This window comes from Gobius niger, assembly GCF_951799975.1.
Source record: "Gobius niger genome assembly, chromosome: 9".
Lineage (NCBI taxonomy): Eukaryota > Metazoa > Chordata > Actinopteri > Gobiiformes > Gobiidae > Gobius > Gobius niger.
The window spans coordinates 1,278,889-1,293,387 of record NC_136860.1 but is presented as its reverse complement, the minus strand read 5'-3'; the positions used below and the strand labels follow the sequence as shown (position 1 = coordinate 1,293,387).

Here is a 14,499-nt window from a genome sequence, read left to right as displayed (position 1 = left end):
AATGTGACGAAAATGTGACAAAAATGTGACAAAAATTCAACAAAAATTCAAAAATGAAAAAGAAAAAAAAAAAAAACATACAAGAGGTGACACAACACAGCAACAACAGTTTTGTGGGTCTTAGCTTTCAAATGAGGTCTAACACAGGCCTATATAACAGCCAAAGAGGACAGAAGGCATTTGGTGCAGGCGGGTGGTAAGAGGTTAATGATTCATTTCAAAACTAAACGTTTGCTGAATATTTGTAGAGCAGCTCGGTTAGCGACTGTTAATAACATATGAGCTCTACATTTGTATTGAAAACGGTTAAAGCTGTTCATCGTTTTCAGACCTAAAATGATCCTGCACTTCAGCATGTTTGTCTGGATTAATAAAGTCAAACTTAAAGTTTCAGTTCGTTGGGTCAAAGCGACTCCACCTACAGGTCGCGAGCTTTAGGTTCAACAGCGTGAGAGTGAAATAACTCCTGCCCATCGGTGCTTAGGGTCTATGGTCTGATTCTAATGTTGTGTCGTTGAGCCTGACACTGATCGTCACCGCAGAGAGAGGCTCACTCTGAGACCAGGCTTCAGGCAGTGCAAGAGCGGCTAAAACCCACAGATACTAGTCCAGGTAGTTCGGCATATTTAGTGAGGTTAGTAAATGAAGTAATAAAATGCTACGTTTGTGGGAGCCTGGTGTGCTATTGAGCATGTTTTTAGTGGGAGGAAACCTGCGCAGACACGGGGAGAACGTGCATTTTATTGTGAAATGTATTGAAGTAGCACTGTGCAGCTACTTCCTGTTTGTTCTGCTGCTTCCTGTGCCCGCTTTAAAAATGATGCGACGTGTTGGAAAAACAAAAGAAAACAACTAAAAGTGACCTGTGCTCGTTCCACTGCGGCTGCTCCAAACGCAACACGGGTGGGAATCGAACCCTGGACCTTCAGTGACCCCTGCGCCACCGCGCCGAGGTGGACTCGTCCACACTACGGGCGGATCGATACCACACGGCTACTTCTTAAGTATTGATGCTAATTTGTATCTGTAAAACAAGACGTGGCCACAATTATAAACACAAAGGACGATTTATTTATTTGTTCAGCAGAGCATTGAACTGGCCTGTCCATATCATTTCATTATTTTAGTTTAGGTTCTGTTAGGACCTGTTCTATCATTGTAGTTTAGGTTCTGTTAGGACCTGTTCTATCATTTTAGTTTAGGTTCTGTTAGGACCTGGTTCTATCATTTTAGGACCTGGTTCTATCATTTCAGTTTAGGTTCTGTGAGGACCTGGTTCTATCATTGTAGTTTAGGTTCTGTGAGGACCTGGTTCTATCATTGTAGTTTAGGTTCTGTGAGGACCTGGTTCTAACATTGTAGTTTAGGTTCTGTGAGGACCTGGTTCTATCATTTCAGTTTAGGTTCTGTGAGGACCTGGTTCTATCATTGTAGTTTAGGTTCTGTTAGGACCTGGTTCTATCATTGTAGTTTAGGTTCTGTTAGGACCTGGTTCTATCATTTTAGTTTAGGTTCTGTTAGGACCTGGTTCTATCATTGTAGTTTAGGTTCTGTTAGGACCTGGTTCTATCATTTTAGTTTAGGTTCTGTTAGGACCTGGTTCTATCATTGTAGTTTAGGTTCTGTTAGGACCTGGTTCTATCATTTTAGTTTAGGTTCTGTTAGGACCTGGTTCTATCATTGTAGTTTAGGTTCTGTGAGGACCTGGTTCTATCATTTTAGTTTAGGTTCTGTTAGGACCTGGTTCTATCATTGTAGTTTAGGTTCTGTTAGGACCTGGTTCTATCATTTTAGTTTAGGTTCTGCTAGGACCTGGTTCTATCATTTTAGTTTAGGTTCTGTTAGGACCTGGTTCTATCATTGTAGTTTAGGTTCTGTGAGGACCTGGTTCTATCATTTTAGTTTAGGTTCTGTTAGGACCTGGTTCTATCATTTTAGTTTAGGTTCTGTGAGGACCTGGTTCTATCATTGTAGTTTAGGTTCTGTGAGGACCTGGTTCTATCATTGTAGTTTAGGTTCTGTGAGGACCTGGTTCTATCATTTCAGTTTAGGTTCTGTGAGGACCTGTTCTATCATTGTAGTTTAGGTTCTGTGAGGACCTGGTTCTATCATTGTAGTTTAGGTTCTGTTAGGACCTGGTTCTATCATTTCAGTTTAGGTTCTGTGAGGACCTGGTTCTATCATTGTAGTTTAGGTTCTGTTAGGACCTGGTTCTATCATTTCAGTTTAGGTTCTGTTAGGACCTGGTTCTATCATTTCAGTTTAGGTTCTGTGAGGACCTGTTCTATCATTGTAGTTTAGGTTCTGTGAGGACCTGGTTCTATCATTGTAGTTTAGGTTCTGTTAGGACCTGTTCTATCATTGTAGTTTAGGTTCTGTTAGGACCTGGTTCTATCATTTTAGTTTAGGTTCTGTTAGGACCTGGTTCTATCATTGTAGTTTAGGTTCTGTTAGGACCTGGTTCTATCATTTTAGTTTAGGTTCTGTTAGGACCTGGTTCTATCATTTCAGTTTAGGTTCTGTGAGGACCTGGTTCTAACATTGTAGTTTAGGTTCTGTGAGGACCTGTTCTATCATTTCAGTTTAGGTTCTGTTAGGACCTGGTTCTATCATTTTAGTTTAGGTTCTGTGAGGACCTGGTTCTATCATTTTAGTTTAGGTTCTGTGAGGACCTGGTTCTATCATTGTAGTTTAGGTTCTGTTAGGACCTGGTTCTATCATTTTAGTTTAGGTTCTGTGAGGACCTGGTTCTATCATTTTAGTTTAGGTTCTGTGAGGACCTGGTTCTATCATTTTAGGACCTGGTTCTATCATTGTAGTTTAGGTTCTGTTAGGACCTGGTTCTATCATTTTAGTTTAGGTTCTGTGAGGACCTGGTTCTATCATTGTAGTTTAGGTTCTGTTAGGACCTGGTTCTATCATTTTAGGACCTGGTTCTATCATTGTAGTTTAGGTTCTGTTAGGACCTGGTTCTATCATTTTAGTTTAGGTTCTGTGAGGACCTGGTTCTATCATTGTAGTTTAGGCTCTGTTAGGACCTGGTTCTATCATTATAGTTTAGGTTCTGTGAGGACCTGTTCTATCATTTCAGTTTAGGTTCTGTTAGGACCTGGTTCTATCATTGTAGTTTAGGTTCTGTTAGGACCTGGTTCTATCATTGTAGTTTAGGTTCTGTTAGGACCTGGTTCTATCATTGTAGTTTAGGTTCTGTTAGGACCTGGTTCTATCATTGTAGTTTAGGTTCTGTTAGGACCTGGTTCTATCATTGTAGTTTAGGTTCTGTTAGGACCTGGTTCTATCATTTCAGTTTAGGTTCTGTGAGGACCTGGTTCTATCATTTCAGTTTAGGTTCTGTGAGGACCTGTTCTATCATTTCAGTTTAGGTTCTGTGAGGACCTGGTTCTATCATTTCAGTTTAGGTTCTGTGAGGACCTGGTTCTATCATTGTAGTTTAGGTTCTGTGAGGACCTGGTTCTATCATTGTAGTTTAGGTTCTGTGAGGACCTGGTTCTATCATTTCAGTTTAGGTTCTGTGAGGACCTGGTTCTATCATTTCAGTTTAGGTTCTGTGAGCACCTGGTTCTATCACGCGAGGACACTGGAGGTAGAAGTCGTCTCATGGCCGTTGTTCCTCGTTAAAAGCAGTAGAACCAGCTGGTGACTTCAGAGAAAGAGCAGAGGTGAAGTCCAGACCTCCTTTTATCCTCGTCTTGCCTCCTCTACGCAGAGAGGACGAGGCCGATCAGTGAGTCAGTGGTTTGTGTCTATGCGTTTGTATATTATCTGTACTTCACGTTATGTTCAGACTGATGATGGTGTGGACCATTGTCCATCAACTCAGTTTATGGCTCTATGGTTATAAGTAAGGACTAAACACCTCGGAGCCGCATTAGACGGTTCTAACGCCCGACACAGTGTTGTTCCTCCTGCATTATAACGTCTAACGCGGCTCCTCGTTGTTTAATCCGCTTATACCAGGGTCCCACAAACCTAACATTTATAATAAATGTGTTTTTCATTGACTAAAGTCACTAAATCTGCCAGACTACGGGACTATTTTGTGTGGGTTATTAGCCGGTCACTGAAGGCTGGTCTCAGAGCGAGTCATTCTCCGCAGCTATTACGAGGATCTCAGTCAGGCTCAACGACACAACATCAGCACAGAATCACAACACAACAGGACTAACCCGGAAACACTTTTCCCTGGAAGGAAACACCGATATGCGGCACTCGTGGGCAGGAGTTATTTACCTTTTACGCTGTTTAACCTGAAGCTAGCTAGCTCAACCAGCTCAACTGTTTATGGAAACAGCTGCGGTGGAGTCGCTCACACCTGGGCCCCCCCAACTGAAACCTTTATGTTTGACTTTACTAATCCAGACAAATATGTTTAAATGCAGGATCATTTTATGTACGCCTGAAAATGATGAATAGCCTTAACCGTTTCCAATAGAAATGTAAAGCTCATATGTTATTAACAGTAGCTAACCTAGCTGCTCACTCTGCTCTACAAACATTTAGCAAACACTGGGGCTGCTTACGAAACGGTCAGATTGCTAAGAGCTCTTACGCCAAACCGGATGTGCGTCAGCGTCCGCCATGGCAAGTTGCTTCCGAATTGGTTTGTCAGTTAGGAAGTAGTTAGGAAAAGGAGCCTTGATGCTAACTATCATAGCCACTTTAGCATAGGGACCTCTGATGCTAACTATCATAGCCACTTTAGCATAGGGACCTCTGGTGCTAACTATCATAGCCACTTTAGCATAGGGACCTCTGGTGCTAACTATCATAGCCACTTTCGCATAGGGACCTCTGATGCTAACTATCATAGCCACTTTCGCATAGGGACCTCTGATGCTAACTATCATAGCCACTTTAGCATAGGGACCTCTGATGCTAACTATCATAGCCACTTTAGCATAGGGACCTCTGATGCTAACTATCATAGCCACTTTAGCATAGGGACCTCTGGTGCTAACTATCATAGCCACTTTCGCATAGGGACCTCTGATGCTAACTATCATAGCCACTTTAGCATAGGGACCTCTGGTGCTAACTATCATAGCCACTTTCGCATAGGGACCTCTGATGCTAACTATCATAGCCACTTTCGCATAGGGACCTCTGATGCTAACTATCATAGCCACTTTAGCATAGGGACCTCTGATGCTAACTATCATAGCCACTTTAGCATAGGGACCTCTGATGCTAACTATCATAGCCACTTTAGCATAGGGACCTCTGGTGCTAACTATCATAGCCACTTTCGCATAGGGACCTCTGATGCTAACTATCATAGCCACTTTAGCATAGGGACCTCTGGTGCTAACTATCATAGCCACTTTAGCATAGGGACCTCTGATGCTAACTATCATAGCCACTTTAGCATAGGGACCTCTGATGCTAACTATCATAGCCACTTTAGCATAGGGACCTCTGATGCTAACTATCATAGCCACTTTAGCATAGGGACCTCTGATGCTAACTATCATAGCCACTTTAGTATAGGGACCCCTGGTGCTAACTATCATAGCCACTTTAGCATAGGGACCTCTGATGCTAACTATCATAGCCACTTTAGCATAGGGACCTCTGATGCTAACTATCATAGCCACTTTAGCATAGGGACCTCTGGTGCTAACTATCATAGCCACTTTAGCATAGGGACCTCTGGTGCTAACTATCATAGCCACTTTAGCATAGGGACCTCTGATGCTAACTATCATAGCCACTGTAGCATAGGGACCTCTGATGCTAACTATCATAGCCACTTTAGCATAGGGACCTCTGATACTAACTAACCAGTGATTAGGAGCTATGTGCCGTCCCACAAGCCACTGCGCCAAACCCCCCCACCCCCCTCGCCCCCACCCTCGAGTGATTCATGCGCAACCACTGTTGATTGACAGGAGCACATTTAATAATAAAAATAATAATAATATAAAAACAGATTCTGCACAAGCCAAACTTTATAAAGTGATAAATCCATGTTGTCGTCCCCACAGCTCAGTCACATGTCAGTGTTAAAGAGGAAACTCAGGAAACAGATTAAATTCTTTTGTTTTCGTTTAGTAGAAACTTCATCCACATGGATCATTTGCTGCTGTCGCTTTAAGAAACAGCTGCTGAAATAAAATAACACTAAAGGGAAATGTTTGGATCATTTAGATTTATTTTCTCCTTAAATGTCTTTGTTTGGACACTTTGTTGTTGTTGGACACTAGGGGGCGACATGCACTTTTGTTTGGCCTGCACTCCACCAATAACTTTAAAGAAGAAGAAAAACAGCTGTTGGTGATGTCACTTCCCTTTCCCCTGTTTAAGGACGGATTGTTCAAAATGCAGCTGAAGCTCTAGTTCCCGAACTGCACAGATCAAACAGTCGACCCATGAAAGGTCAAGGGTCAGAGGTCAGTGTTAGAGCTTAGAGGCTGTGATTTGATGGTTTCGGATTGAGCCAAAATCCATCTCATACGTTCCTGTCTGTCACTAATTACGCCTTTATCTGATTCAGCTGTGTCAGGCGTTGCTATGGCGACGCCACAGCGGAGTGACATCCCAGTGATTTAACTACCGGACTACGAGTGCGGTTATACCAAAATAATGCACCAGCCAATCAGGATCCAGTATTCACCCAGACCACGGTGTAACATGGTCTAAGATACTGTGAGGTCGAAGCTAAAGCGCTAACAGTCACTAAGGGGGCGGGGCTTCTACATGCACTAAAGGTTTGTGTCTCACCAGTCGACGTCTCTGTTGTTGTTGTCTTTACAGCTCACCACGGTCTGAGGGGGGGGGTTTCCCACAGGGGGGGTTCCCACAGGGGGGGGTCCCACAGGGGGGGTTCCCACAGGGGGGGTTCCCGCAGCGGGGGGTCCCACTTGAGGCTTCGCCGCTGAGGGCTGAGAGATCCACCACAGCACCAAACTCACCGCGAACAAGCACCGCATGACTCCTGCAGGGGACACCGCACACACATGAAGATCTGCACAAGCTTCAACAAACATCAGCAAAACATGAGTGAAAACGAGCTGCTGCTCTGTGACAGAAGGGGGCGCTGTGAGGCGCGTGCAGTCGAGGCGCGTGCAGCTGAGGCGCGTGCAGCTGAGGCGCGTCTTACCGTCTGAGCGTCAGTGAAGCGTTCTCATCACGTCTCAGTGCCTGATCCTTTTATCAACAGTCGTATCGACCGGGTTCTGCCGTGGACGCTCCCCATTGGTCGTCAGGCCGACAGACACATAAATAAATAAGTGCCGTGTTTACAGATCTGATCTTTGGAACGGCTGAACCAAGTCCGCCTGGACGAGGCACACGTGAAGAACCTGTAGGCCTGATGGGAGCTCCTGATCACACACAGAGGAGCTCATCCTGAGACGTCCCTGTGTCTGCGCCTCCTCCTCTGAGCCTCCTCCTCTGCAGAGCCTCCTCCTCTGAGCCTCCTCCTCTGCAGCGCCTCCTCCTCTGCAGCGCCTCCTCCTCTGCAGCGCCTCCTCCTCTGCAGCGCCTCCTCCTCTGCAGCGCCTCCTCCTCTGCAGAGCCTCCTCCTCTGCAGAGCCTCCTCCTCTGAGCCTCCTCCTCTGCAGCGCCTCCTCCTCTGCAGAGCCTCCTCCTCTGCAGAGGAGGAGGCTCTGCAGAGGAGGAGGAGGCTCTGCAGAGGAGGAGGAGGCTCTGCAGAGCCTCCTCCTCTGCAGAGCCTCCTCCTCTGCAGAGCCTCCTCCTCTGCAGAGCCTCCTCCTCTGCAGCGCCTCCTCCTCTGCAGAGCCTCCTCCTCTGCAGAGCCTCCTCCTCTGCAGCGCCTCCTCCTCAGAGCCTCCTCCTCTGCAGCGCCTCCTCCTCAGAGCCTCCTCCTCTGCAGCGCCTCACCTCAGGAGCTGGTGTGGTGGTGGAGCTGGTGCTGCAGACGTTGTCTCTTGTTGCCTCTTGTACATGTTTTCCTCAATACCAAAGCTGGACCTTTGGCCGGCCAGGCCTCAGTTTGTGTTTACAGGATTAAAGTCTGTGTTTGTCAGACCGGGCTCTGGCTGCATTTCCTTCTAAATCGGAATCGATTTTGAATTTATAAATAATTTATATATAAATAAATAAAATATATTGTTGAAATGCCACGTGTTCTGTTCTAATCCTGTTCTCTGTGAACCGTGTAAAGCATCTTTGCCCAGGGTGGGGGTCATGGACCCCTGGGGATTCGTTTTTTGCTCTTTTCGATGATGCCAAGATAAAGTTTGACTTACCTGGAGAAATCCTCCGATCCATAAATGATCAAACTATGATCAAACTATGATAAAACTTAAAGGGGAACTTTAAAGGTTTTTTTTTTTTTGGCATGAAAGCAAAAAAAAACGACTCCAGGCGAAAACGACCTCAGATCACCTCTGGGTTAAAGTCTGTGTTTGTCCGACCGGCCTCTTGCCGGGAAAAGTTGCATTTTTTTCCAAATCAGAATCGATTTTGGATTCAGGAATAGTTCATCCAGAGTCATTGTACTTTTAATAGATGTTATTTCCAGTTACATCGGGCCTGTCCTGGACAGAAGGTCGGCTGCTCCAGCCTTCATCACAGACTGAAGTTCCTTTCCTTAAACTGAGGAAGGACGGGTTTCACATTTACTCAGTATCAGATCTTTGTCTGAGATGTTCCAGGAAGAAGCAGCGTTTCTTCATTGTGAAATCAATAAAGGATTATGTTATTTTAAAACGCTCTTGGTGTGAGTGTGAGGAGCTATGGTTACCGCGGTAACTGTCACAGAGCCAAAGTCTTCTTTACAATCACACAAACACATTGGTGTAAAATGTCCTAAACCTAAACCTGGACCAGCATCAGAAGTGGCTTTTTGACATGAGGTGGTTTTCACTGAACTGAAGTCCCTCAGACACAAACACATGGAGCTCCTGAGGAACCAGGAGGGCGCTCTGGCCTGTGGACCCCGGACCCAGACCTGGACCGGGACACCCGTCTCCACATCAGGACTTTCGCTCAGAATCAGCTCGTGTCACAGAATCACTTTCAGGTTCATTTAGAAGAAATCTTTACCTCTACATGTTTCAGCGCCACCTGCAGGCCGTCATCAGGCGTGTCAGCGGCGTGTGGCGAGGTGACACTCATCAGCTGCTCCCAACAGGTCCGTCAGACTGGCCACGCCCCCGTCGCCCGGGGGATTCGGGCGTGTCCAGGCGCGGGACAGGAGGAACGCTGGGGCCGCCTCATCCCAGTGCATGATGGGATTGCTTCTTGATGACGGCCTGCAGGTGGCGCTGAAACGGGTAAAGGTTTGAACATCTCTAACCCCAGCGTCTCTTTGAAATCAATGGAGTTAGTTACTCGAGTACTGTGAGTAACTGTTTTCAATGATGCCAAAACAAAATCCAGCGGAAATCGTGATATTTGTGAAGAAAATTCAAAAATGTGAAAATACAGAAAAACAAAGAGATGAAATATTTAAATATTTACTCACAGTATTTGTGCTGAAGAAACAGAAACTTCCTGATGACCTGACTACAGTAGAAGTACACAGTACCGTGTATACACGTGTATATGAAGTTCACAGACAGAGAAAAAACACGCATGTGAAAGAGGAGGACACGTCAAAGTTTGATCAGAAGCTCCACAGATCCAGGTCCATCACCTCAGCTTCTGATGAAGACACGTGTGTGGTTTAGGGAGTCGCTGTGAGCGGAGGCTACACAGTTTACACAGGTTACAGAGTTTGTTTACAGAGTTTGTTTACAGAGTTTGTTTACAGAGTTTGTTTACAGAGTTTGTTTACAGAGTGTGTTTACAGAGTTTGTTTACAGAGTTTGTTTACAGAGTTTGTTTACAGAGTTTGTTTACAGAGTGTGTTTACAGAGTTTGTTTACAGAGTTTGTTTACAGAGTTTGTTTACAGAGTTTGTTTACAGAGTGTGTTTCCAGAGTTTGTTTACAGAGTTTGTTTACAGAGTGTGTTTCCAGAGTGTGTTTCCAGAGTGTGTTTACAGAGTTCCAGGTTTCCTCTCCTGACCCGGCGGCTCCTCCTGAGGACCAGTTTCCTGACATGATGTTTCTGAGGTCGTTATGAGGATGAGGAGGATGTTGTGGAGTCCAGAGGAAAGTGTTACTGAGCGCGTGCAAACTCTGAGGACGAGCTGCGTTCACGGGCTCTGCAGCCACAGGCGCCCTGAAGACGAGCCGCTCGAAATGTTGGAAAACGGCTCCATAATGTTGGACAGTCACACTTTAAAGGGGGGGTATTATGCTTTCCATCATGTTATTCTGTCACTCCCTCATTAAAAACATGCCTGAAGTGTTGCCTTGGCACATTCACGTATTTCTGAGTAATCTGTAAAAACTCTGATGGCGGCCATTTTAGGGATAGGTTTGCCTGAGTCCTCCTAGGAACGCCCCCACCTCCTGGAGACGCCTCCGAGCTTTCGTCACCAGCCGAGTAACCAACCACTGCTCCTCAGCAGAACCCCCTCCCCACTGATGCCACAGACAGCGTGTGGAGGGGGCGTGTCTAAAGGCTCAGAGGTTCTTAAAGAGACAGAGGCCTATTTCAAGACATTCACTACAGCCATTTTGAGAGAGACATTTTATACAAGGCAGTTATTCTAATTTACTGCATTTACAGACCAACAGAAGGTTTGTCATCATTGTAGTGAGATATAGACTGGTGCTATGGGACTAGAATACCCCCTCTTTAATACTCGGACACTCTACAGCTGCAGACACGGCACAGCGGCTCTCCTGGTCATGTTTCGGTGATGTTTTGGTCGTGTTGTCACTCCGTGCACTCCGGCACCTCCGTCCCGTCCACGATCAGCATGTGGATGATCCCGTCTCTCCTCTTGGTCGTGTTATGGTGATGTTTTGGTGATGTTTCGGTCGTGTTATGGTGATGTTTTGGTGATGTTTCGGTCGTGTTATGGTGATGTTTTGGTCATGTTTTGGTGATTTTTTGGTGATGTTTTGGTGATGTTTTGGTGATGTTTCGGTCGTGTTATGGTGATGTTTTGGTGATGTTTCGGTCGTGTTATGGTGATGTTTTGGTGATGTTTTGGTGATGTTTTGGTGATGTTTCGGTGATGTTTTGGTGATGTTTCGGTCGTGTTATGGTGATGTTTTGGTGATGTTTTGGTGATGTTTCGGTCATGTTTTGGTGATGTTTTGGTGATGTTTTGGTGATGTTTCGGTCGTGTTATGGTGATGTTTTGGTGATTTTTTGGTCATGTTTTGGTGATGTTTTGGTGATGTTTTGGTGATGTTTCGGTCGTGTTATGGTGATGTTTTGGTGATTTTTTGGTGATGTTTTGGTGATGTTTTGGTGATGTTTCGGTCGTGTTTTGGTGATGTTTTGGTGATGTTTTGGTGATGTTTTGGTGATGTTTTGGTGATGTTTCGGTCGTGTTTTGGTGATGTTTTGGTGATGTTTTGGTGATGTTTTGGTGATGTTTCGGTCGTGTTATGGTGATGTTTCGGTCGTGTTATGGTGATGTTTCGGTCGTGTTATGGTGATGTTTTGGTGATGTTTCGGTCGTGTTTTGGTGATGTTTTGGTGATGTTTTGGTGATGTTTCGGTCGTGTTATGGTGATGTTTTGGTCATGTTTTGGTGATGTTTCGGTCGTGTTATGGTGATGTTTTGGTGATGTTTTGGTGATGTTTCGGTCGTGTTATGGTGATGTTTTGGTGATGTTTTGGTCATGTTTCGGTCATGTTTTGGTCATGTTTTGGTCATGTTTTGGTGATGTTTTGGTGATGTTTTGGTGATGTTTTGGTGATGTTTTGGTCATGTTTTGGTGATGTTTTGGTGATGTTTTGGTCGTGTTATGGTGATGTTTTGGTGATGTTTTGGTGATGTTTTGGTCATGTTTTGGTGATGTTTTGGTGATGTTTCGGTCGTGTTATGGTGATGTTTTGGTGATTTTTTGGTCATGTTTTGGTGATGTTTTGGTGATGTTTTGGTGATGTTTCGGTCGTGTTATGGTGATGTTTTGGTGATTTTTTGGTCATGTTTTGGTGATGTTTTGGTGATGTTTCGGTCGTGTTTTGGTGATGTTTTGGTGATGTTTTGGTGATGTTTTGGTGATGTTTTGGTGATGTTTCGGTCGTGTTTTGGTGATGTTTTGGTGATGTTTTGGTGATGTTTTGGTGATGTTTCGGTCGTGTTATGGTGATGTTTCGGTCGTGTTATGGTGATGTTTCGGTCGTGTTATGGTGATGTTTTGGTGATGTTTCGGTCGTGTTATGGTGATGTTTTGGTGATGTTTTGGTGATGTTTCGGTCGTGTTATGGTGATGTTTTGGTGATGTTTCGGTCGTGTTATGGTGATGTTTTGGTGATGTTTTGGTGATGTTTCGGTCGTGTTATGGTGATGTTTTGGTGATGTTTTGGTGATGTTTCGGTCGTGTTATGGTGATGTTTTGGTGATGTTTTGGTCATGTTTTGGTGATGTTTTGGTGATGTTTTGGTGATGTTTTGGTCGTGTTATGGTGATGTTTTGGTGATGTTTTGGTGATGTTTTGGTCATGTTTTGGTCATGTTTTGGTGATGTTTTGGTGATGTTTCGGTCGTGTTATGGTGATGTTTTGGTGATGTTTTGGTGATGTTTTGGTGATGTTTTGGGGATGTTTTGGGGATGTTTTGGGGATGTTTTGGGGATGTTTCGGTCGTGTTATGGTGATGTTTTGGGGATGTTTCGGTCGTGTTATGGTGATGTTTTGGTGATGTTTTGGTCATGTTTTGGTGATGTTTTGGTGATGTTTCGGTCGTGTTATGGTGATGTTTTGGTCATGTTTTGGTGATGTTTTGGTGATGTTTCGGTCGTGTTATGGTGATGTTTTGGTGATGTTTTGGTGATGTTTTGGTGATGTTTTGGTCGTGTTATGGTGATGTTTTGGTCGTGTTGTCACTCCGTACACTCCGGCACCTCCGTCCCGTCCACGATCAGCGTGTGGATGATCCCGTCTCTCCTCTTGGTCGTGTTTTGGTCGTGTTTTGGTGATGTTTTGGTGATGTTTCGGTCGTGTTTTGGTGATGTTTTGGTCGTGTTTTGGTGATGTTTTGGTCGTGTTGTCACTCCGTACACTCCGGCACCTCCGTCCCGTCCACGATCAGCGTGTGGATGATCCCGTCTCTCCGTGTCCCGCTGCTCACGGCTTTGATGCAGCACAGGTGTTCGCTCAGAGTGAAGTGAGTCTCTGTGCCGTCGTCCACAAACTCCCCCTGGTGGACACACACAGGCACAACACACATTTACAAACAACAAATCACTCATGAATTTACTGAGTTTAAATGATTTATTAAAATATAAACTCTATCACCGCTGTCTCGATGTTCTGCCCGTTGCACCAAACGTCCATCGTGTCCTTTTCTGCACAAACAAAACAAAAGTGAGTCAAACCCACAGAACAAAGTGAGGCTGGTCCGTGACGGCCTGAGCTCAGATTAAGCCACACATGGACTTAAACGTCTCTAAACGGATTATCTTCACCTGTTCTGGAGCCACAGGGTCAGAGATCCTACACGCCTGCTTTACCTGGACACGCTTCCATTTAGGGAAACATCAGCAAGAAAACATGGCCAAAAAATAGGGGAGAAAATGGGGCAAAAAGAAAAGAGAAAATGGGGCAAACAAATTGATCAAATGTGGGGAAAACTGGAGAAACTGTGTCAAATAATAAAGAATTGGGGCAAAATGTGACGTAAAAATGGAGCAAGGTTTGAGAAAAAGGGGAGCACATGTTAGTAACAAAAATGGCAAAAAAAAAGGAAAAAAAGTTGGGGAAAAAAAATATTAAAGTTTCTGTAACATGAGCTTCTGGGACTGAACCTAAACCGGCCCCGCCTCCTCAGAGCTGCAGCAACTGCAGCTAAGGAAGGTGAAGGTGCAGTAGTAGTAGTAGCAGTAGTAGTAGTAGTAGCAGTAGTAGTAGTACCAGCAGTAGTAGCAGTAGTAGTAGTAGCAGTAGTAGTAGTTGTAGTAGTAGTAGTAGCAGCAGTAGTAGCAGTAGTAGTAGTAGCAGTAGTAGTAGTTGTAGTAGTAGTAGTAGCAGCAGTAGCAGTAGTAGCAGCAGTAGTAGTAGCAGTAGCAGTAGTAGCAGTAGTAGCAGCAGTAGTAGTAGTAGTAGCAGTAGTAGTAGTAGTAGTAGCAGCAGTAGCAGTAGTAGCAGTAGTAGCAGCAATAGTAGCAGTAGTAGTAGTAGCAGCAGTAGTAGCAGCAGTAGTAGCAGTAGTAGTAGTAGCAGTAGTAGTAGTAGTAGTAGTAGTAGTAGTAGTAGCAGCAGTAGCAGTAGTAGCAGCAGTAGCAGTAGCAGTAGTAGTAGTAGCAGCAGCAGCAGCAGTAGTAGTAACAGTAGCATTAGTAGTAGTAGTAGTAGTAGCAGCAGCAGTAGCAGCAATAGTGGTAGCAGTAGCAGTAGTAGGAGCAGTAGTAGGAGCAGTAGCAGTAGTAGCAGTAGTAGCATTAGTAGTAGTAGCAGTAGCATTAGTAGTAGCAGTAGCATTAGTAGTAGTAGCAGTAGTAGT

The 14,499-nt window shown here is 44.7% G+C and overlaps 1 protein-coding gene across 1 annotated transcript in view; it reads right to left on the bottom strand.

Moving 5' to 3' along the window:
* Positions 1–12,804: 12,804 nt before the first annotated feature.
* faima (Fas apoptotic inhibitory molecule a) overlaps positions 12,805–14,499 on the bottom strand; it is a 10,024-nt gene continuing 8,329 nt past the window's right edge. The window contains exons 3-4 of the mRNA XM_079563058.1: positions 13,296–13,345; positions 12,805–13,197 (exon numbers count right to left, since the gene is read on the bottom strand). Of these exons, the coding sequence (XP_079419184.1) occupies positions 13,048–13,197; positions 13,296–13,345 (200 nt within the window). The 3' untranslated portion in view covers positions 12,805–13,047. The remainder of the gene's footprint in view (positions 13,198–13,295; positions 13,346–14,499) is intronic.